This window comes from Sinohyriopsis cumingii, chromosome 12, assembly GCF_028554795.1.
Source record: "Sinohyriopsis cumingii isolate HCF-2022 chromosome 12, ASM2855479v2, whole genome shotgun sequence".
In the NCBI taxonomy this organism is placed as follows: Eukaryota; Metazoa; Mollusca; class Bivalvia; order Unionida; family Unionidae; genus Sinohyriopsis; species Sinohyriopsis cumingii.
Window position 1 is genome coordinate 25,686,557 of NC_142972.1, and position 24,239 is coordinate 25,710,795.

At 34.3% G+C, this 24,239-nt stretch overlaps 1 protein-coding gene across 1 annotated transcript in view; it reads right to left on the reverse strand.

The window, feature by feature from the left end:
• The window catches only part of LOC149786123 (uncharacterized), a 137,433-nt gene that overhangs the window by 14,412 nt on the left and 98,782 nt on the right, over nucleotides 1–24,239 (reverse strand). The window contains exons 7-11 of the mRNA XM_089976450.1: nucleotides 11,824–11,964; nucleotides 9,858–11,439; nucleotides 9,151–9,332; nucleotides 7,993–8,084; nucleotides 5,045–5,202 (exon numbers count right to left, since the gene is read on the reverse strand). Coding sequence (XP_089832576.1) covers nucleotides 5,045–5,202; nucleotides 7,993–8,084; nucleotides 9,151–9,332; nucleotides 9,858–11,439; nucleotides 11,824–11,964 — 2,155 coding nt within the window. The remainder of the gene's footprint in view (nucleotides 1–5,044; nucleotides 5,203–7,992; nucleotides 8,085–9,150; nucleotides 9,333–9,857; nucleotides 11,440–11,823; nucleotides 11,965–24,239) is intronic.

Below are 24,239 nucleotides of genomic sequence, written 5' to 3' on the forward strand. Positions count from 1 at the left end.
GTGGGGATACGGGTTGTTCCCAGTACTGCAGGGTGTCTTGTCCATAGGTTAGTGGGGACACGTTATTCCCAATGCTGCAGGCTGTCTTGTCTATAGGTCAGTGGGGATACGGGTTGTTTTTAATACTGTAGTGTGTCTTGTCATTAGGTCAGTGGGGATACGGCGTTGTTCCCAAGGTGTCTTGTCTATATGTCAGTGGGGATACGGGTTGTTACCAATACTGCAGGGTGTCTTGGTACCTACCTTTATTATTTATTTACAGCAATAATACACCAACTATACACGACTTTGCCTTTTTTATTGTAATGATTTAAATTTCTATCTAATTATTAACTTAAATCTTTTCTGCTTGCATTTTAAAGTATGAAATGTAAAATGTTACTTTATGTGCCGACTAAATGCAAATTAGCAAAACAATTGCACAATGTCTCATATTCATCGATTCTTTACTTTAAATTTATTTTCATGGTATGCTTAGAAATCTTTCTCAGGATGGTTGAATGAACTCAGTTGTAGTCATTTGCAAAATTATTTAATTAATTTTTAATTTGCTTATTGTTTTCCTAAAAGGAGCACTCTTCCCGATGAGTTGAATTTCAGATACTTTGTTGTCATTATTTACCAGAATTGCCTCCCTTTAGATACATAATAAAATTATTTTCTACACATTTTCAACATTTTTTGCTCCTTCGCAGTCGATAATCATGAAATGAATTCAATCACAACAATCGCTTAAATAGTTGTTTTTACGTCACAGCTAAAATCGAACAAAACCGCGTTTGTAGACTCTTTGTTTTAAACAAAATATATGCTCAAATTAAATCCAAGAAATATAGGTAATCTGCTTTTATCGAGTGAATAGCGGATGCCTTTCATTCAGTAGATGAAAAATTCTGAACTCTACACTTGTAACAAGTCTGTTTTCTTTTATTTATACTCAAACATGTTCGTTAGGTAAAACGTACAATATACTGAAGTAGCTGATTTCTATCGGAAACGCCAGTTGTATAGTGATTATGTTATGCTGTGTAGTGATTATGTTATGCTGTGTATAGTGATGTTGTGCTGTGTAGTGATTATGTTATGCTGTATATAGTGATTATGTTATGCTGTGTATAGTGATTATGTTATGCTGTGTATAGTGATTATGCTGTGTATAGTGATTATGTTATACTGTGTATAGTGATTATGCTATGCTATGTATAGTGATGTTGTGCTGTGTATAGTGATTATGTTATGCTGTGTATAGTGATTAGCAACATAATTATATTTCCTTATTAAGGTAAGAATGACCATACGTGGAAAGAAAAAAAATGTTTGAAGTGGATTCGTGAGTGTGTGCGTGTGTTTGTGCTTGTGTGATTTGGGTTTTTAACGTAGCTTTACAAAACTTTCGGTCACATCACTACGACGTCTGCAGTGTGGCAGTTTATAGTGATGTCTAGCACTGGGGCATCATGCCGCAGACATGTAACATCATGCCCCACCCAGTCACATTATCGTGACACCATTGGAATTCGAACGTGGTTATCTTGGGTAACAGGTAAATATTCTACCAATGCATCAAGGTATTGACAACATGATTAAACAGATTCTTTGGTCATAATATTATCGACGTCTAGTGAAAAGGGTTTTTGTGTGAAAAATAAAATTGAATTATCAAATTTGTTTCTCTTGGAAATTTTTCTAATTAACTGAGCAGCATAAAATAAACTAGAATTGTTATTTTTGAAGAGTATGCCGAGGATGGAGGATGTGGAAGGGTTAAAGGCACTTTAAACCCATTAATGGCGATTTCATTTATGAAGAGGATAGAGGAGTGCAAGGGTTAACGCAAGGGGGGCGCAAGGACGGTTGGGAGGGGGCAATTGCCTCTGGGCAACAGGCGAAGTGGGCTGAAATTTTCATAGTATTTTACCTTCACCTTGGTGCAAACTAGGTTGGGGCGATTCTTCACAAAACCTATGTTTATGAGGGATGGGGTGGTCAGAAGGGAGGTTGGCAACTGACATAAAAATTGTTCTCTTTAGCAAAGTAGGGCCGCCGCTAGAGAACATTGTCTCCGGGCGTATCGACAGCTCCCACCGCCACTTGGTTATCGGCACTTTTAACACAGTACTGGCTTTATCATGCCGAAGAAATGGAGCTAAGTAGTTTCCCCATGAAAACACTGAGGCAGCTGACCCTAGATGGCTTGGGCGTGTATTGAATCCGCAACACTTGGAGTCCGACGCTCGACCAACATAACTACCTTGCCTCCCCCCCCCCATTTAATGAGTTAAACACAAATAGCACAGATGAAGCAAGCATACAATGAAGAGAGTGATAATATTAAATTCAACGATCGAAGACGACCAAGAAATTGCGCGCGATATTACTGATGGGTCGTTTTCTGAGGCGGCTTATCAGATATAGATATTGCTTATTTCTTTATTTCTTAAACTCTTTATGCATATCTACATTATGCGTATTATTTTTATAATAATATATTTTGTAGGGTGATTAGGTTAATGACAATTTTAATGCTGATTTCCTTTGATAGTAAGCTCAAACTGTAAGATGAAACAGATATCAAGTGCGTCTAGTTATACATAAAGTTCCAAGGTAAAGTTTTATTATAAGTATAAGTGAACATCACGTGATCTTACAAGGATACGAGTTCTAGTTAAAGGCCAGGCTGACCTAATTCACGATTAGTAGGTGTTAGAACAGCTGATCTGTTTATTGAATGAGTGATTGCCAAATACCAGGATGACTCATTCACACCTGATATTGCATTCTCTCTAATGTGTTATAGAATTCTACATAATAGAAATATTTAATAGAATTAGACATTCTTAGTGTTGCTATCAAATGTAGTAGATTTATACTGAGAGGATTGATTCATTTATTTAATTTAATCATTCATTGTGTTACAGTACATTCATTTAAAGACTACCTGGGTATGTAATAGCAATACGGAATTACAGTGAATTCGTGTTAAAGACTATTTGGTTTTATAGCTGTCAATGGATTACTATGAATTCATTTAAAAAAATTTCGGATTATGACATATTTATTCTTCTGTATTGTTAATACATCATAAAAATACAAACTATCAGTTAGAATACCTCAGGAACTCAGTCACATTACTCGAAGTATTTGGAATTGATAGAACACATAGGGTTTTACGAATTTATTCATCGTACTGCAAGTTAATTTTAATTCTTTCATTTTGCATTTTAGGTAAATACATTTTATTTTCAATAACGCTAAATGTTAGTTTTGCTCTTTCTTGTTACTTGTTTTAATACCACAGAGTCGAAACTACTCTGAGAATAGTCCTGAGTCGAAGGAAAAAAATCATTAATAATTTAGTAATACGATCCATGACACAGATAGGTTGATAAACATTGTAAGCGTTATTAAAATACCAAGAACATTGAAATATAATTTTGTTGATTATGAAACTAAATATAAAATATAACATATTTATTCCCCATTTCGATCTTCTCTCTAGAATTTTTACAAAAAAACAAATTTGAGATATCAATAACCATTCCGAAATAAAATATGAAATTTCACAAGGGCATGTTAAGTTTGCTCATTATGCCACAGTACTATGAACTGTGTTCTGTAGAACATTTATCTAAACGTAAAAGATATGATGACACGATAAATCTATAGATCATAATGTACAAACCATACAAGAAGATGTATTTTAGGTTCAATATTTTTCTGTTTCATATCTGCTCCGGTTGATTAATAGATCTTTTGCAGTTTACAGTTGTTGTGGCATTTTGCGCCATAACTAGAGTAAAACTCCAGGAAGAACCACCAACCCACGGGAACTTACTAGCAAGCTTTCTCACATATCCACATTGGCCGAGCCCTCGCCTCGAACCCACGTGGACAGGGATGAGATGTCAAAGACCCGTAAAGTTGAATGCATTAGACCACTCGGCCAACTAGGGCCCCGCACTTTGCTGTAAAAATATTAGCATTTTTACAGCGTGTTACGTACCAAATGTAATTTATTCAGCATGGTACATACCAAATTTAAGTCGAATTACTATAAAGTATTGCTAGCTGGAGCCAGCTTAATATCTGGTTCTAACTGTGTCGCATCCGTCAATACCACTGACTTGAAATCGTTTAAGCGTAATTTTAGAGTGTAAGCATATTTATAAGAAATCATTCCAAATTTATGGCTTTGTACATAGGTATAAAGGTACCAATTGCAAAATCCCGGGGTGTGGTTGGGGATAGCTTAGTTTGTTGGAACTTTGTATCGAGAAGTAGACAAGAAAACATTCTGTGATTGGTGCTTATGTAAAAGGTGTAGTTTATGTCAGGCTTAAGAAAGTTTATTTTCTTGGCAACGTATAAGATTATGTTAATTTATATCTAGATCACATTTTATATTTTTAAGATTTTTATTTAAAAATGTGATACACAACATTGAAAATGTATCTGTTGTGACAATAACTCTTACCCCTATTTACTTCCAGCAGAGTTATCTGTTTTCAATGCAGTATATGGTTCTGTCCTTGTCAAACTGACCATCACGTGTTGTTCTCTATGGCAGTGTGTACAACTTATGCTGAGGTAGGATAGTGAAACAAACTGTATTTATTACCAAAAACATTAGCACTGAGGTCTCTGGAAAAACAAGTGGTACCGTGATACCACAAAAGGGAAAGTCGGAACAGATGCCGGTGTTTAGGGGACCCATTCTAGGCGCGGAGGGTGCCGCTATAGTCAGTTAGGATGTTGCTCGAGCACTGCCAGTTATGTAACAAATCTATTTGGAAAACTTATGGTTTCTTTTATGTGCAAACCTGAAGATTCTTAATATCAGCTATAAATAAGACCTTAACATAATCGAATAATTTGTGACCTAGCTTTAATGTTTGTATTAGAAACCCAGGAATGACAACGTTACAACACTTTCTTTTATGCTTAAAATTCAGTCCTTCAAAATAGCATTCTAGTCATATTCTAGTATATTCATGTTCCGGACGTAATTTTTTCAGCTCTACTTCAGTCTGATATTTACGTATACCTTCTGGACGGATTCCCTCCTTAAAGACATCTTCCTCGATTGAATGGGCATTTTCGAGGGATATGGCTTGAAAACTAGAGATACTGGGCATGCCCTCTGTGCTGCTTCTGACCCGTGAGCACTCGCTGCTTCCGACATCCTCATGACTCTGGTCTACGCTAAAAGGTAATATGAAACAGGTGTTATTATATGCTCATTTTTGTCTCTGTTAACTTTACATTGTCAGAATAGTACAGTATTTTACGAAACTAAAAACCTTGATATTGCACGCACATGTACGACACGTGTACCTAACATATTATAATTTATTAGGAACTACTTTGTATACAAACCATGTACACTCATGCAGTTGACGATTTCGGTTTTGATTGGTTAGATTTATCTGTGAATGAAGTACAAGCTATGTTGAAGAGTTCACTCAGTCAGAAACAAAACTTTCAAACAAGCACATGAATGAACGTGATATTCGCAATGTCATCAACAAACCTGAGAAATGCAGTAATTGAAAATACCGTTCTGATCATTATAACAGCTATTTTAGGATAATATTTGCATGTTTTCGCAACTAGAATGGTTCAGACTATGACCAGCGCTTTAGGATCTATAAAAATGTAGCATAGCAAAGCATGTTGAGGCCAAGGGCTATATCGTATCTATCGGAAACCTATCATTTTACAAATCTGTCAAAGTAATAGAGTCGGGGACTAAAGGTGTTGGTAGAAATCTAAGAGCCTTTCAGCCAATAGACCAAAACAACGAAAAAGTATTATTTCCGCTGGCTAAATGGACCGTCACACGACACCTGTTTTGCAATTTTCCCCGTGTAACTATTTCGATACAACGTTAGGCTAGCGAGAGAAGACACACGCTATATGATACAATTCATAGATGGGGTCCCTCTAACAGCGAGATACAAGTGACATGGCATAAATGTATGTGTTCTTCAGCTGATAATAAGAATGGTAATATATATATATATATATATATATATATATATATATATATATATATATATATATATAAAATTACATTTATGCATCTTGAATTTCTTCAAAATGTACGTTCTTTGCTCTGCAAATCCGACTGACATGTCCTGCAAAACCTGATACACACGAAAACGGTACTCGAATTTTGAATACATTTCCAACTAAAATCACATTCACCTCACTACACTGAACTGACTCAATAATCCAGTCCATCAAAGTCAGAAAAACAGAATTGAGTTGGATCAACATAAAAACAAAAACCATCTATTCCAGAGCAAATGGAAAGGTTGCCGCAATGCGCATTCATTAACAGTATGGTTCTAAATTCCAATGTTAAGTAGACCAAAATCGACAATTCTTTTTCAAACTACTGTTGAGCGCGCGACGAAATTCAAAGGTGGTTGGGCGGTGCTATGTGCACATTAATATTGTTATTGTGTATTGATAAATCTACGGTTGTGTATTTTTTCTAATACAGCATAAATTCAAATACTTTGTTTCTTTTAGTGTATTTTTTATAATTAAGCCCCAGGTAGAATAAGAAAATGAGTGTATAATAAAAAGGTTACTGCATTGGTATGCAAATATGAACTAGTTTTGTCGGAACAATACTGTACTTCCAAAGGACGTGCAGTATTTTTCCGAAAACAAAAACTCGTTCATATTTCCCATACAAATGCAATAGCCCATAAATACCTAAATATAGCAGGTGCAACTAAATGACGTAATGTGTATGCTGACCGAGACCGCATGGCATTATGCAGATTTCTCGTAACGCGAAATATGTACGTTCAAAGCCTCCGCAAAAGAATCGGCACTATTATGCATGAGGCATTTCTTAATTTTTATTTTTCCAACTATTGCTTAAAATTAATTATTTGTTTACTCCAAAACAAACTGATTGGTTTGTAAAAGAACGTATACAATATTGCTTGGTTGAAAATAGAAATTGGCATCAGTCTCTTGATTCGATTTCTTTTTAAAATTATAGTTATTTTAATGCTTAATATTGTTCCGATTTCTAGAAAATATTCTGTTCATGGAAATCTCTAAAATCTCTGTATTGACAACCTGCATACTTATATAACCGTTATCATAAAAGTTCGCTTCCAAATCTCCTGAAAGTTGATATTCCAGTTGTGGTTATTACACCATGTATTTTGGACCACGTGACTTTAAAAAAGCAGAAAACATACATTGTAATTAATTATTGCTGATAGGATTGCTTACTTTACATTATTGTAATTGCAACTACAGTAGGTATTATTCATTCAACTGGAACAGGAAATACGTATTGTTTACTTTTCGAAACTTCACAAAATATTACAAAGTCGAGAAGGTTTACATTTAATGTTAAATCTTCAATTGACCCTTCAATGCCGTTATATTTTCAAAATGCTTACTTTAGATGAAGCAGTTTGTCTTTAAATTTATTTTTCACAGCATGTATAAAAATGGCGTTGGGTAATGAGCATCATTTTGTGAAATTAACAGCATTTATGTAAAGTTCCAATTACATTTGTGGATATAAGTTGTATAACATAAGTGGTATAACGGAAACTCCTTTCTTGTATCCTATATATGAGCAATGGAGTTACGCTGTATTAGGCCGATAAATGAGCCTCAAACCTGTTCTGGTACTAACTGAAGTTTTGGGGCTGATTTATTGTTTTAAAACGAAGTAAGCAATATAACTGACAATTTCAGCTCTTAAATGTAGTTTACAATATGCATTGATCATCCTATATTTAGGTGAAGTCCCAAGAGTATTTCGAGGTCATCCAAAATGTTCGGGAGAACAATGATGTTTGGACGTTTTCATTCAGGAAGGAAGGGCAGATTACCAATTATGGGGGAAAAGATGACAAAGGACAAATAGTTTTGGAAACAAAAAATCATCAGGGAAAAACAAATTATGTTATTTTTTGAAGATCTATGATTGCTGGTATAGTGTTATGATACCTGTCATCCAGATCTACATCGGTGTCAGACGACGTGCTGTCGGAAGTCTCGCTATCATCAGACTGCCCAAGCCTCCCTTTCTCTTCGAAACGCTACGTTTGAGAAAAGAAAGAATAATGTATATAATCATAAAAACATGTAGCAATGTAGTTTTGGCGTTACCCATTCTGAGGACAGAAGTTTTGATCAAACATAATAATTATGACAGTCATTAAAATGATGCATTCTTTGTTTATAAAGTATACTCTGTGCTATGCAGGCATCAGACCCGGTCTTATAGTTTGCGAGGTCCCAAGGCACCACGCTTGCAATAGGTCCAGGTCTGCAGAGTTACTGTCATGTGCCTAATTTATTTGTCAACTGGAGTGTGTTGCCTCAATGCCCATCCTGGCAGTCATTATAGTTTTCTAAAGGTTTTCTCATTATGATCGTTGTATTTCCATTTCCTTAGGGCAATCGCAGCCTACGTCTTATTTAAACTTGATTTTAAATGTAGCAATTGCATCGAAGACCCGACCGAGTAGTCTATAGGCAGTGGTTGTAGCAATGCTATATAAATGCAACCTCCAATTTGATTTTATCCTTAATATTACTTTTTCATCATTTCAAACGTAATTGCAGCTGAACATATTTTCTAACACTTTATATGTACAGTTAAAATGAGACAACAAATGCCTGATTAGGTATACCCCATTTCTGTGATAAGGAAATATAAACAAAAATGCTTATTTATTGCAGCGTTGTTGCTGCTCAGTAGATATGTTAATTGCAAATGATGGGATTCTTTCAGCTAAAGTTTCATAATAACGTTCTTCATGTACATGTACAATTTGCTCTAAAAATGATTTCTGTCAAATAGAAGAAAAAAAGAGTATTTTTTAGATTTGGACACAAATATCACGCATGACTCTTGATATACTTGCAGGGCATGTTTTTAACATTTCATAGAAAGCTCTTCTGTTCTTAAGCTTAAGTTCTTGACCTGGGTAGACTGGAATTAAAACTTCATAATATTAGTGTACGAGTTCCATTTTATCTGCATGCTTACTAGCCCAGCCCACTCTTGTGGATGTTTGTAGATACACTCTACCTATGTATGCATATGCACATAGTAAATGCTTATAGATCACTAAGCCACATGATTACATATTTACTTACAGCATAAAATCTCTCAATTTTCCATTGCTGCTTGCGATATCCGTACCGTTGGACCAGTTTAATGTGATCATTACGTATATTTAGATACTGTTCATCCTCACGTGATAACCCTCCTTTCTTAACGTCATCCTGTATCTGGACAAAGGTCAACCAGCATTTAGTAATGTCAGTGTCGGCTTGTACTAAAAAGATATAAAGTCAGTTCATTCATAAATGTCGTACGAAATGAGTGAAAACTAAAAAACAGATAAATACTGAAATAGTATTGACGCTTTTTTGGAATATGATTAACGATATACGATTACTACGTATTTTGAATATTTGTGCACTGTTACATGAGATATATAGATGATGAGTATTTCGCGTCCCGATAAGTTATAAGTTTGTGATAAAGTGTGTTGGATTTTGAAAAGATCTGATATTGTACTTTTCATACAAACTTCCTCAGAATGACGAGGATTTGCTCTTTCTACCTTTTCAATAATAATTCATGTCCTTGAGACGATATTTGTTCTAGTGAGTGAAATTGCTTGTAAAAGAACGGACACTTTTGTATGTTTATTTGAACTTTGAAAGTTGAGTGCTGAGACCAACTGAACAAATAAAAGTTATATTGGAGGTGTCTGAAAGTCAAAGGAACCACTCGCCTGGAAATGACAGTTTGTCTCCTCGAAAATTTGTGTTTAACGAAGGACAAGATGATTTACCTTTTAATCCATCCTTTCTGTATTCCTTCGCTCTTTTTATGTAACATCTGGCAAGTTGGTAGCGACTGATGGTAATACTGGGATGATTCTTAATGTACATGTCTTTCTGAATTTTAAGTGCTTTTTTGGCGTCCGTGAAGGCTTCCGAAAACCGTTTCATCCTCAGATAAATATCGGATCGGATCCTAAGACGGTTGGCATGGTACGGATCCGCTGTTTGCTTGTACGCTGAATCCAGCTCGATGCATTGCTCATACGTTTCCAAAGCTTTTCTCAAAAGAACCATGGCTTCTTCATTGCTTCCTTTCCAATTATGTAATGCCCTTACATGGTAGATACTGCCAATATTGTGTAAGTAAATTGATTTGTGTTCGTGAAAATTGCCCTCAAATCGTTTTTCGATTAATTCATACGCTGTTTCGTGACATTTAAGAGCACTGGAGTAATCCTCTAATTTGAAAAGGACGTTGCCTTTGGCATTAATGGCATCAGCATGATAAACTGTAAAAGCCCCCTCAGGTTTGCATGTCTTATAGAGTTCTACAGATTTATCGAATTCTTCGAAGGCACTGCCGTAATGTTTCTTTTTGTTGCATAGCATTCCCTGCACATAGTGGAATTCCGCAGCTGTAAACAATCTGTAGACATCATCAACTTTACTTTCTGCTTTACAATAATCTTGGCCATCACTAATCAGATGCTGCAGAATCTCTTCCGCCTCTTCGACCATGTCGCAGTCTAGACATGCCTCTGCTTGCTTAACGCTCCAGAAGTAAAATGCGTCTTTCTTAGGAAATCGTTTGCTTGTTTCTGTTAGGGTTTTGAAAACTTCCAATGTTTCCTCTGGTTTATAGATGATCTTGGCAAAGGTTGTCAACAGCATGCTTGTCTTTATTCCTAGTGAGTGTATGCATTTCCGATTGCTAGTTGTCGAGAATGGTAAGGTACTGTTCCATAAAAAAATGTTATGAACGTGAACTTTATCCGAAGAAACAATCTGAATGGCCTGCTTTCTTTCACGTTCCAGACTTTCTTCGACCAACAGCAATTTATTAATGTAAAGATCCAAAAACCTGGCTTTGGCTAAATTCGAGGAATCCTCTAAGTATTTGTTGTTTCTCAATAAAATATCAAGAGAACTGAAGACAAGAGGATGGAGTGAGTATACAAATGGGTCTTTCTCCCCATTGGTCAGCAAACCCTGGGTAGTAGGATCACATGACCTTCCACACTCCACCATATGTCTGTATTTCAGTTGCAGCAACCCCATCTCAGCCTTGATTATGCTTTGTTGAGACGTGTCCTCGAACCAAATAGCCGCAGCACTTTGAACATTAAATGGACAAATATTGAAGACGGACAATTGAATAAACTGTTCCTTTGTGTCATGTGGCAGATCGTCGAAGGACGTTTCGATGCAACATGGGACAATATCTGAAAGTCTGCATTTAATTGAAGATAGTACTTCTGTCACAGGACACATCAATTGTCCTCGGATATATCGTGCCATTATACAAATGGCCAGAGGACAACCTCCACAAACTCCTGCCACTTGAGAGCTCTCCTCCTCTGTTAAATGCCTCTGTAAATAAGGCAAATAATACAATAAGGAATTCAAGCATTAAAGACCACTTAAACAGCCATATTCCGATGAGAAAATGTAATTTTTAAATTTTGTTTGCCCTTATTGCTATGGAGTAAAATTTCGACACAAGACACATTTATAATTAACAAACGGGCTAAGTTTACATGAATTCTGATATCTATCAATCAAAAATTGTAAGGCCCATCTTAGAAAAACAGTTGAATAATTTATTTATTTATTTGAGTATCTGGAGGATAAAATCCTAAAAATAGAAAGCTTAAGGGGAGCCACATATTAGGCTGTACTGAACACAATCTAAAATACAGAAAACAGCATACTTATTGCGAATATTCATTATCATGGTAACATAATCATACTCACTGGCAAAGCAGATTTCATTGCCAGCTTTTGTCCATCGTCTTCAGACAGCCTGTTAAGCTCTATTTCTCTCAAATGGAAATCATCGTATCCACTACTGATGACGTTAAGGAACTTGTGCCTTGCTGTTATAATCATCCTTAACTGACAAAAGAATACAATGTCATTACGTTACAATTTTCCACAATTGTATATTTGACTTAATGATCCTAAGTTATAGAGCTGCTGCAAACTTCACTGCAATACGGCTGCCCTGGCAAAATAGTTTTCATTTATGTAGGGAAATAATTGTACGTCTCATACACAATTAATACCATAATTATCATAGCTCGAATTATACTTACTGTCATATACACACTTAAAGGATTAGAATGAGATGTAATTAGACGAACGCCTCGAAAACCAAATTCAAGGTGGAAAAGTCATCTCTGTCCGATGATGGAATCATTTACACGTGGTTATATTTAATAGTCATCTTTTATGCTAGTGAGTATGGTATTAAAGTAATTTAGTTCCTAGTTTTGTAAAAAATAATTTTCCATTGTAAGATTAGTGCATCCTTGTATACATCCCGTAGCAAATGTTCACTTCCTACATAAATATGGACGAGCTCATGCTGTGTAGACATATACGGCATGTATCATCCAGATATGTGTAGACATATACGGCATGTATCATCCAGATATGTGTAGACATATACGGCATGTATCATCCAGATATGTGTAGACATATACGGCATGTATCCATGAGGTACTGAATTCAGCAGATAGGAAGTCAGATAAACATAAGCTGAAGTATTATTTTAAAATTATTGGAATTAACTATATGGATTGTGAAATATAAAATTATTGTTACTCTTTAAGTTGCAATGTAAGTTTTGCTGTGTGCGTAAATGTGTATAAGTGGTGTTTATATTCATGTTTACTTAAATTTGTGACTTATTTTGTTTAGCCGAATTAGCAAACCAAAGACCATTTATTCTAACTGTACGACCAATTCCATTTCAAAAGGAAATTTCATCTTCTTTAGCAATCCTCGATTTTACAATAAGTGTTTGAATTCTTTCAGAATATTTAGAACTTGGATACACACTAACTTTTAACGGTGCGATCGCCAAGCATTTCGATTGTAACCAGACTTCAACATTTTGTATTATGGAGCGACATTTTATTTCGATGGTCACACTCCATTAACCTACGTCTGGGATGTAGTTTTAGCAAACTTAAGTCTATGTAGACACCTTGAAAATTGTGCCAGCATATGTTGTTTTTTTTTTCAATTTGACTTGATCAGACTCGGAGATTTTATGTGGCTCATTATTTGATTATGGCGTTTTCTGATACAAATCATCTGAATATGGATGTTTTTTTATTTTACAGTACTGTGTCAAGCTTTGGGGCCTTAAACTCACCGTTTATTTTACTACACAGTACTGTGTCAAGGTTTGGGGCCATACCCTCACCGTTTACTTTATTACACAGAACTGTGTCAAGGTTTGGGGCCTTAAGCTCACCGTTTATTTTACTACACAGTACTGTGTCAAGGTTTGGGGCCATACCCTCACCGTTTACTTTATTACACAGAACTGTGTCAATGTTTGGGGCCATACGCTCACCGTTTACTTTATTACACAGAACTGTGTCAAGGTTTGGGGCCATACCCTCACCGTTTGCTTTATTACACAGAACTGTGTCAAGGTTTGGGGCCTTAAGCTCACCGTTTACTTTATTACACAGAACTGTGTCAAGGGTTGTGGCCTTAAGCTCACCGTTTACTTTATTACACAGAACTGTGTCAAGGTTTGGGGCCATACCCTCACCGTTTACTTTATTACACAGAACTGTGTCAAGGTTTGGGGCCTTAAGCTCACCGTTTACTCTTTATGAGGAAATATAAATATGAGATATCATAGTACTGGATCCAAAATAACCAGATTAAATTATACCTAGTATAACTGTGATATATAATTTTACACACACACACACACACACACACACTCACACTGAGAGAGAGAGAGAGAGAGAGAGAGAGAGTCACAAAGTGGAAAGTTGTATCCGCATTTATAACATGTAGTATTTTCGTGTTCCTACATGTATACCCTTATGGTTTGTGACATCCATCCTTCCACCCATCTGTGGCGACAAACCTTAATGTATATATAGACAAGACAAACATATAAAACGGTCAAACGGTTTTATTTGTTTGTCTTATCTATGTTTAGTATTTGCCTTTGAAAATATGGAGGGGGATTACCGCCATAATTATATGCGTGTATTTCCTAATCTTCATTGATGCATTATTGTAAATGGCTGCTTGCAAGTGCTACTTTCATAATTCTATCAATGTATCTTGCATTTTCATTGATGCAAATTTGATGTGGCAGTTTGCAAGTGCTACTTTCCTTTTGCATTATTGTAAGTGACTGCTTGCAAGTGCTACATTCATAATTCTAGTCATGAATTTTTTATTTTTCATTGATCCAAGCTGTAAATGGTTGCTTGGAAGTTTTTTGATCTACTTTCCTTCTGCGTTATTGTATCTTGCAATTTGCCAACTACTGAATTGATTATGTAGTTGTCGTATGACAAATGCTATGTCAGTTATTACAAGTTTTGTATATTCTGTTTATAAACTTTACAAGTACATCATTCCAACTGCTGTTTTCATACAGATTTGGCCATGCAACAATGTAAATACTAAGTTTTATCACGATCGTCTTTGTTGTCCAACTCGTGTCGCCATATATTGTCACAATGGCATACTAGAGATTAGCATGGCATTATGACAACAGACGGCTCTAAATTTCTAAAGCTTTTCCTTTATCAAAAATAACGAATGCTCCCCACGGAGCTTTACGACATTCATTTTGTGTCGAAAACTCTTATCAGTCCCTATTTTAAGGTGCACGTTAGCAGCAAAGTTTTAATCGTCTCTAAAACCACGTGCTTTCTCGAAGATCTAAGTGATTTATAGCACCTTAGGAAAACAGCGCATACAGTACAGCAGGGTGGTCCATCTTTTTCAATCCTAGTTTGTAGGCACATTTAATATTTACCTTCACCGTTTAAGAAATCTACTTCTTAGTGATATTTCTCATTACTTTGTTATTTTAGTAAGTATCAGAAATGACAATGATATATTCTCTCGTACTTTTCTTAACGAGCTTTCATCAGACGAACCCTGGTTGTAAGGACTGTATTGTACGTCACCCATTTTGACGCACCTCACAGACGTCTTATCTTTTCCCGTGATACTCTTGTACATAAGCTAACGCGAAAATAAAATATTTCAGAGCAACATCAATAGCACATAAAAAAATTATAGGTAAAATGACATTAATTAAGCATTCCTTAAAGGTGTTCTTATTCTTATCACGATCTTCATTTTGGAATATATTTTGCCGCAAAAACCGTAATAATCAAACTGTGGAACATCATGATCGTATCATCATAAAAATGTTTACTTGCGATTAGAAAGATTAGATTTAGTGAACAATTGTTTTCCACTACTTAATTTGCATTGTTAATGTACAGAACCTCAACCTTTGAATGTATTTCTATTAAAAATACAACCCAAAAAACCAGCTTTAAAACTGGTTTGCATACTTTAAAACTTTTGTCTCTAAAAGTGGAAATAATCAGAGACAAAAGATGTTACAGGAGATTTTACTTTTATTTATTGAAATTCCTACCATTATCAAACCAATTAAAATTAATAATTTGGTTCAAAAAATTTAAAAATATAAATATAGCACCCTTGGGTTCTAATAATTCAGCTGCTCTTTGTCACATTAAAGATTTTTAAAAAAAGCTTTAAAGAATTATTGAAATATGAATGTAGTGATGCATGATTCTGACTTGTTAATTGTGCTGCTCTTTGCAATATCAAAGTAGTTTAGTGAATTATTTATGATCAAAGAAAGAAAGAGAGAGAGAGAGAGAGAGAATGCACCAAAACTGCATATTTCATTAAGTCATTGTAATTGTATACATGTATCCTGGGTTGATGAGTGTGTTTTGGGACAGTCTTCAGCTAGTATCAACAAAAGAATAAACTCTACTGATCTTATTCGATAATTAAAGAGGGTAGAATTTTACAGATCACTGTCTTTTTATTTGGTTTTATTATATTTAATTACCTACATGTATCCTGGGTAGCTGAGGGTGTTTTGGGACAGTCTTTTGTTGTTTTAGGGTAGTCATGGGGTCTTTCATTTGGTGATAAATACCAATATGGGGATAAAAAGCTCTCCTGATCTTACTCAATATTTATGCAATGCAGGATGTTACAGATCACTGTCCTTTTTAAGGTTTGATTCATTATAATGGTATACATGTATCCTGGGTAGGTGAGAGTGTTTTCGGACAGTCTTGAGCTAGCCCCATTACTTTCAGGGCGACGGATAGAAAAATTAAACTGTTGGATGTCTAATTCATGCATAAGTTGTTGGAAATAATCAAACATAAAATTTGCTGGACAGGTTTGGGGAGGCTAACAAGTGTTAAAAGCATTGCCTAAACTTTTAGAACAGGTTTTGCTTTAATATTTAAAGTAATAGACTATGGAAATCTTGAGGAAGCACACATTATCGTCAACAAGTATTGGTTACTTGACTTGGTATTAGGTAAAGAACCGACAGTCTACCATTTTTCTGTTAAATGGCTTGTCAAATGGTCCAATGCAGGAATAGTTTGCAGATGTGCCTTCGATATCTTCTGATTGGGATTTCCTACCATTTGACAAGTGTGACAAGATCTATGGTACTTATAAACACCACTTCTAATTTTCGGCAAATAAAAATGATTCAGGATCTTGTGATAAGTCCTTTTGACACCAAAATGACCATCTTAAGGAGTTGTATGGGCCAGACTAAGCATTTCTTGTCTATATGACTTAGGAACAACAATTTGATTGCTGACTGACCACTCATCACCAGCAGGTACATCGGTGGTCTCCATTTTCTCATAATGACCCCATTTTTCACAAAGTAACAAACTGGTACTTGTGTGGCTTTACTTTCTAAAATCCGGTCTTGTGTCTTATCTGAGGAATAGTACTTGGGAGTCTATAACTCCCATTAAAATGACTTGCATGCTTATAAAGTAGCTGTTACTTTCTGCTCGGATATCTTACAACTGCAGTCAGAAATTGGCCAGTGGTTTTTATTATTCTGTGAAGAAACTAACTTACTTCTGAATCTCTCTCTCTCTCTCTCTCTCTCTCTCTGCTGAGTGATTCAGACAAAAGCCAGATTGTGTGAAAAGCTTGTCTTCATTCATTTTTTATTCATGTGAAAGTGAAAAACAAAAAGGATTGGCAAATAAATCTATAAGAACAATGTAACAAGACAATCCAGATATTTGTTCCTTATAATTGCCTACCTGTATGATAATTTTTGTTTCAGACTAATTTATCTAACAATATTGTTTTTATGAATGCCGGTTTAAATTAAACATTTTTCTCTTATTTTCCTATGAAAAGTTAAACATAGGGCTGTTTATTGTTTTTATTTATTTAGTTTGCTTTATTGCATAGTTGTATTGTGTTGATATTTTTTGTGCCATGACAGTATTAACTTATGTTTAAACAGGATAAAATAATGATAAAATCACAGACAAATGAAGATGTTTATTTGGGGTGGTGGGTGCTACAAAAGCCTGAGCTGTGACTAGCCTTAAAAACTTTACAAGTTTTTTTTAGAAATTATGTGGGTGTATGTGTGTCTTATTCTTCTAACAGAAAACAATCCCGTCTGTAGAAGATACATTTAAAAAATTGTATTAATCATTTTAACTACTACATTAATTTTCATATCCAACTGTATCAAGCACTTTTAGTACTGTACTGTAGCAGTAATAACACAAACAAATTGAGCTGGTAATTGGTAGCAGTAGCAATGTTATTTATATTCAATATATTATATTTTTATGATCGCACAACTTGTCCTCCTCGACTGGAGAGACTACCATTATTATATTATTATATTTTTATAATTGCTACCAAAGAAGTCTGATGTTTTATCAGTGAGGTACCATACAATCAGTGATCTTATCTGTACTATAAATATCATTTCATATATGGATGAGTACAGTTTTAAATAATTAAAAAATGTAGTTTCCAGTTTGATATCTGTCGAAATAATGAAATATGTTCATATTTTTGTAGCATGTATGCTTTGTATGTAATGTCCTTGTTCCAAGTCGTTTGCCTCTTGCTGTTGTATTGGAATTGGAGATTTAAAATGAAATTGGAGATATGACATACATGTACTTGTCACAGACAACTAGTGACAATACTTGCTGGCTATTACATAATCATTCATGCCATACATATATAAGAATTCTGTATAATTTGACTATTTACTTTACTTCTTGTTATATATATAATTTGTTTTGTGCTACTTGTAGGCCACGTCTCTTCCGAATGTTAATACTCTGAAACATCAGCTGCTGTAATTTAATTCGAATGATATTTTAAATAAGACGCACAAACATGTCATAAAGTGGTATAACCTCTTGTTGCTAGGGTCAGGGGAGTAGTTGTATTGTAAGAAATTGACGTGTCACAGTGCCATCTGTTGTCATAATGAGGCATTATTTTATGCTAATTTCCTTGATTCTAACTTGCAATGTCCTTGATGCTACATTATAGTCATGAGTTTGGAAGGTGCAATTTGTGTAACCTGTGATATTGCAAGTTTATAAATGGAATGTTAAAACTTGTAATAACTAACATAGCATTTGCCATACGACAAATTACATAATCAAATCAGTAGTTGGCAAATTGCAAGATACAAGGACGCAGAAGGAAAGTAGATATACGCACTTTCAAGCAGCCATTTACAGTTTGCATCAATGAAGAATAGAAAATTCATGACTAGAATTATGAATGTAGCACTTGCAAGCAGCCATTGACAATAATGCAGAAGGAAAGTAGCACTTGCAAACTGCTACGTACACTCTGAGTCAATGAAGAATACAATATACATTGACAGAACTATGAAAGTAGCATTTGCAAGCAGCCATTTACAATAATGCATCAAGGAAGATTAGAAAATACATGCATATAACTATGACGGTAATCCCCATCCATAGGAAAAAGACTCATTAAAGAGACGAAAGCGCTCATTGTAGCCAGATACTAGTTTCCCACTATTCGTTGTCAGTTTATTGCATTTATCTTGATCAATCCCTAACACAAGTGATCCCTTGCTGGCTAAAGGATTGTTATCCGCCATAAGATTTGTATTCTCTCTCTCTCTCTCTCTCTCTCTCTCTCTCTCTCTCTCTATATATATATATATATATATATATATATATATATATATATATTCCTATGTGCAGTTTCTATATGCGTAATATTTTCCTGACAGAAAGAGGAATTTCAGTTATTTTTTAAAAATGAGTCATATTTGGCAATTGATTGTTAAATCTACAGTTATACATATACAATTTCAACTACAGTATAAATAAATTAATAGCTACATCGGATTTGTTCATCTGTAATGCCGATCAGTAATTCTCTCTTTGTCACATGTAAATTATAGAGATGACTGCATTCACTCTTTATCCAATCTATGATCATAGATTTATTCTGTTTATGGACATTCCTACAGATGTGATATAACTTATACAGAGTTTTTGTAGTGAGAGAACAAATTACTTGAAGTTTTCTCCATTCGTTTAAAATTATTTGTTGCAAAACTTCTGTGCAAAGTCTTAGTGTGAAGCCATTTAAGCCTAGAGGTTCTGGTCAAAAAAACTTGTTTTACATTCATTCTAATTTAAGTTGTCGAATTACGTATTCCTTTTTGTAAATGAGGCTGGCTTGTGATTATTACAAATGAGAGGTTTGTAAATTCTTCTACAGTCTTTCGTTCTGTGGAAATTAAACGACCGATGGTTGCATACATTGGTACTGTATATTAAAATTTACACTTACATCACATTTTCTTCTGCAGAGTTTTATCGAATCTAATAGCTCCTGAAATTCTACGAAATGTACATGGAATCTAAATTTATTACGAAACTTTTCAAGGTTGATCCACGAACCATATTCATTTACAAAGTCATTTTTATAGATGATTCCCTTTTCAATCTGTTGTTTAATCTTTACAGGAAAATCTCCTATAATGATATCTAGATTTGTCCATAACTGTGTTTGAAAGAGCTCTTCTTTTTTTCAACACCTAACCTATTATACACTTTTATGTAAGCTGCAAATATATCTATCCAAAACTTATTAAAGAATTTATTAGTTATTTTAAGAAAAACATTTCCATATAGGAAAACATTTTATATGTTAGGAAAAAGAGTATGTAGATTGTTTTCCCAGATGGGGTCAAGGTCAGCCCTTCTTATAATCAAGGCTATCTTAATAGAAACCATAAACGTATTGATATGACCCATTATAAGGCAACCCTCATGAGAGTCTTCAATAATTATTCTTCCTTTAATTTTCTCTCTTGCCTCGTTCCAAACAATCCTATAAAAAGAGAGTTTAATCCTTTGAATACACTTTGGGGGTGGGGGTAGTACAATCTTTAGTTTAGTAAATACGTTTTCATAGTGCCAGATTTGTAATAACTGTAATTTTACTAAACGGGGTCGGTGATCTTATTGACCGCGGCAGAAGTAAAGTTTTAATTTCACTGATTTTGTTATCGTAGTTTAATTTAACGATATTGTTTAGCACAGTGGACAATTTTATGCCCAGGTAAATAAATTCAGATGACTCCCAGTCTAAATGGTATTCTGGCCAATATTTAATATTACTACACGTTTTACTTCCAATCCGGACTGCTGATTGTTTATTTATATTTATACTAATAATTAATAATTTAGAATTTAGAGTATTGATAAATGAGATCGATTTCTGGGACTTTTCAGTACCATCAAGAGTTATTGCTGTGTCATCTGAATAATGTGAAATACGATATTCTATACGATGTATTTGCATTCCTATACTATTTTGTTTTTCTCTGATAATGTAGGCTAATGTTTCTGCAAAGAAGGAAAATATATGGGGTGAGGGTATCACCTTGACTTCTGTCCCTCCTAATGTCAAACCATGATGAACGTTGTCAATTTACAATAATGCATGATTTAATATTTTTGTAAAATAACTTCATTTAATTTTCGAAGTCTCCTCCAAAATATAAAAAGCCTAATACTTTATTAATTAAAGACCATGTGACATAATCAAAAGCTTCTTCAAAATCACTTAAGATAAGCAATCCAGGTATATTAAATAGTTTTGCAGAAAACATGAGATTATATACGGTACAAATATATTCCCTTATATATCTTCAATTGAAAAACCGGTTTGATCATTATTTATAACTATTAGAAGAAACTGATACAATAGTCAATTGCAATACATGCTGATACAATTTTGTAAGCTACATTAAGTAAAGAGATAAGTCACCAACTCTTCAAATTTGGAATATTTTTTAAAATAATTATTCAACCTTTCGTCTAAAAAGAAAACCACATTTTACTGTCTGAGTAACACTCATCTCATTGTGTGTAAAATAAATCAATGTATCAGCAAATTTAAGAGCATTGGTGCATCAACACATTCAAGAAGACAGAATTCATTTGGAACATTCTTTGCTTTTGGACCTTCGATAGGACCCTTCATGTTTATTTTCAATTTAATTCACAAGACTCCAAGAGTTTTTTTGAATTTTATACTCAAAGGAAAACAATTGTTAGTCAAATTTAATGAAACTTGCTGGTTTTGCATTTTTCGGTTACTTAGTTTAGGAAGGACCTCTATATATATATATATATATATATATATATATATATATATATATATATATATATATATAATTTTCACTAGCATAATTCCAGTTTGGTGCCAATTTCGCAGATGAGCCAAGTAACAGACGTTAATTGTCAATTGAACAGAAAACGTTGTCGAATGTTCTAGTCCCTAAACCCCCAAATATATTTAGAGCGAACGAAGGTCTCTGAGTATTCATTTGCATAATTTTTTATTATTTATAAATATGCCAAAATGGCGAGACTGCACTTTTACTTTTGGTTCAATTACAAGATCATTTAAGTCGATGTGTTTAATATTTGTCTAATAATTATATCTAGCAAGGGTTTTTTAATTAATGATATTTTAAATACTAGTATCCTGTATGAATGTTGTTCTACTGTAAGATGAGTAATGTATCAAAAGCGTAGATTCACAGTCATAAAGTTCCAAAGATGGATTGCAGTATTGTTCAAGCAAACAGTACGTTCTGTGAATGGAGGTTGTGGGTTTTCGACAAAGGCCGAAACCACCTGACTTTGTTTACCAATTCAATTTTTGGGGAAGGAATAATTTCTTAGTAATCTATACATGAGAATTATTACGTGGAATTAGGCATTCTTAGTAGTGCTATGATTCTTGGAAGTTATTCAGTAATATTGAGAGGATTGGTTCATTTATTTTATTTCAGCATTAGTTTTAAGTACAGGGCTCGAACTATTGAGCTTAATTGAATAATATATGTACGGAAATACTATGAATTTATTTAAAGACATTTTGAGAATATATCATGGTGATTCTTCAGTACGTATGGTACATCTTCACCTAAGTGACCATCATTCGAAATACCATTGGAATTCATTCTGATCACAGGATACATCTGGACTTCATTTAACTATTTAGCGCTTTAGTATTTCATTCACCGTGCTGGAAGTTATTTTAAACTTTTCACATTGCATTTCAGAGCAAAAAATTATATTTTCAATAATACAACACTTGATATGTTCGCTCTTTCTTGTTACCTATTTTAAGACAACCGAGTCGTAACAGTGATAATTAAAACGTTCTTTTACATATTAGTTAGATATACATATGATACTATAATACTAAAAATTACATAAGATGTCTTATGAATGAAACAAAATAAATACAACAGAAAACAATGTAGTACTTCAATAATGCGAAAGTGCATCTGCAACCAAATTATATTTCCCCTCGATGTGCATAATGTCAATATTGTATTCCTAAAATATCCAACGCCACGTCAACAATCTCTGACCTTTGGGTTTTTTTTTGTTTGTTAATAAAGTAAAGGGGTTTGTGATCACTTATTACAAGAATAAGAAGAATACTTGAACTAACATACACTTCAAAATGTTGCAAAGACAGTATGAAAGTCAAATATCCCAACTTAGTTATGAAATTATTTTGCTTGTGCTTTTTAATTTTTTTTTAGACAACTGGCATATTGGACGATCCGCATCATGTTTATCTTCTTGAATCAATATTCCACCAACCCCAAGATCAATAGACATTCTAAAAACTCCGCTGAAATCTGGAGCTGAAAAAACTGGTATACTCTTAAGAATGGCCTTTGTTTGTCAAACGGTACCTGACACCTGTTAGACCAACGACATTTGGATTTCGTACTTAACAAATTTATAAGAAGCTGAACTTTTATTTAGAAATTCGAACAATCTTTCCGATAATATCCAGGCAAACCGAAATATTGCATCAGTGGCTTTTTACCAACAGGCACTGTGTCTTCAGAGACAGTCTTAACCTTAACTTCTACAGGTTTATCTTGACCGTCGCGCACAATATGTCCTTAAAATGTTACACAAGCATTAAAAACTTACTTTTACCAAATATTTCCGAATGGTATCTAACTGCTTTTTGCAAGTATAGTTTCAAACAATGACGTCACCAATGCGCGGGTTACACTTAGCTAGACCAAATGTTATTAATTTCATTAAACACTCGAACGAAAACCATTCATACCAAATGGCATCACTTTATATTGATAAAGCCCTTTTGAGGTTGCAAATGCCGAAAGTTTGTTTGCTCTTTCTGTGAGTGGAATTTGCCAGAATCCTTTTAAAGGTCAAACTGTGTGACAGTGTGACACATTTTGCATTTAAAATATTGTCAATGCAGTAACCTATTCTTCGTACTGGAAAGTAACCTATTTTGTTGACATTTATATCGTCAGTGCACATACGGAATGCATTATCTGGTTTTTGCTCAAGAATATGGTGATCTCCAGTTACTTTTACTTGCTTCAATAAACTAATTCTCCAGTACATACTGACTTTCATTTTTCAAACATTCCTGCTTGAGAGAATGTATAGAGTCTACAATCACAACGTCAAAGTAGATTGTATTTATTGTGTTGGAACATCAGTAAACAAGTGCTCATAATCACATAACAGCTGTTGCAATTCACTCAGTTCTTGTGATAGCAGATGTGAAAGTTTCTAGTCCAGATTGTTTAATATTTCTTCTGATTTACTTTTACTGGTTAAATTAAGCCAAAGACACTACAGTCTTATCGAAGTACACTATTTTTTATCATCACTGTGTGGGACACGTGAAATTAAGCTGAATAATTAACTGAGCGATATCTACCAAAAATACCCCTTTAACACATT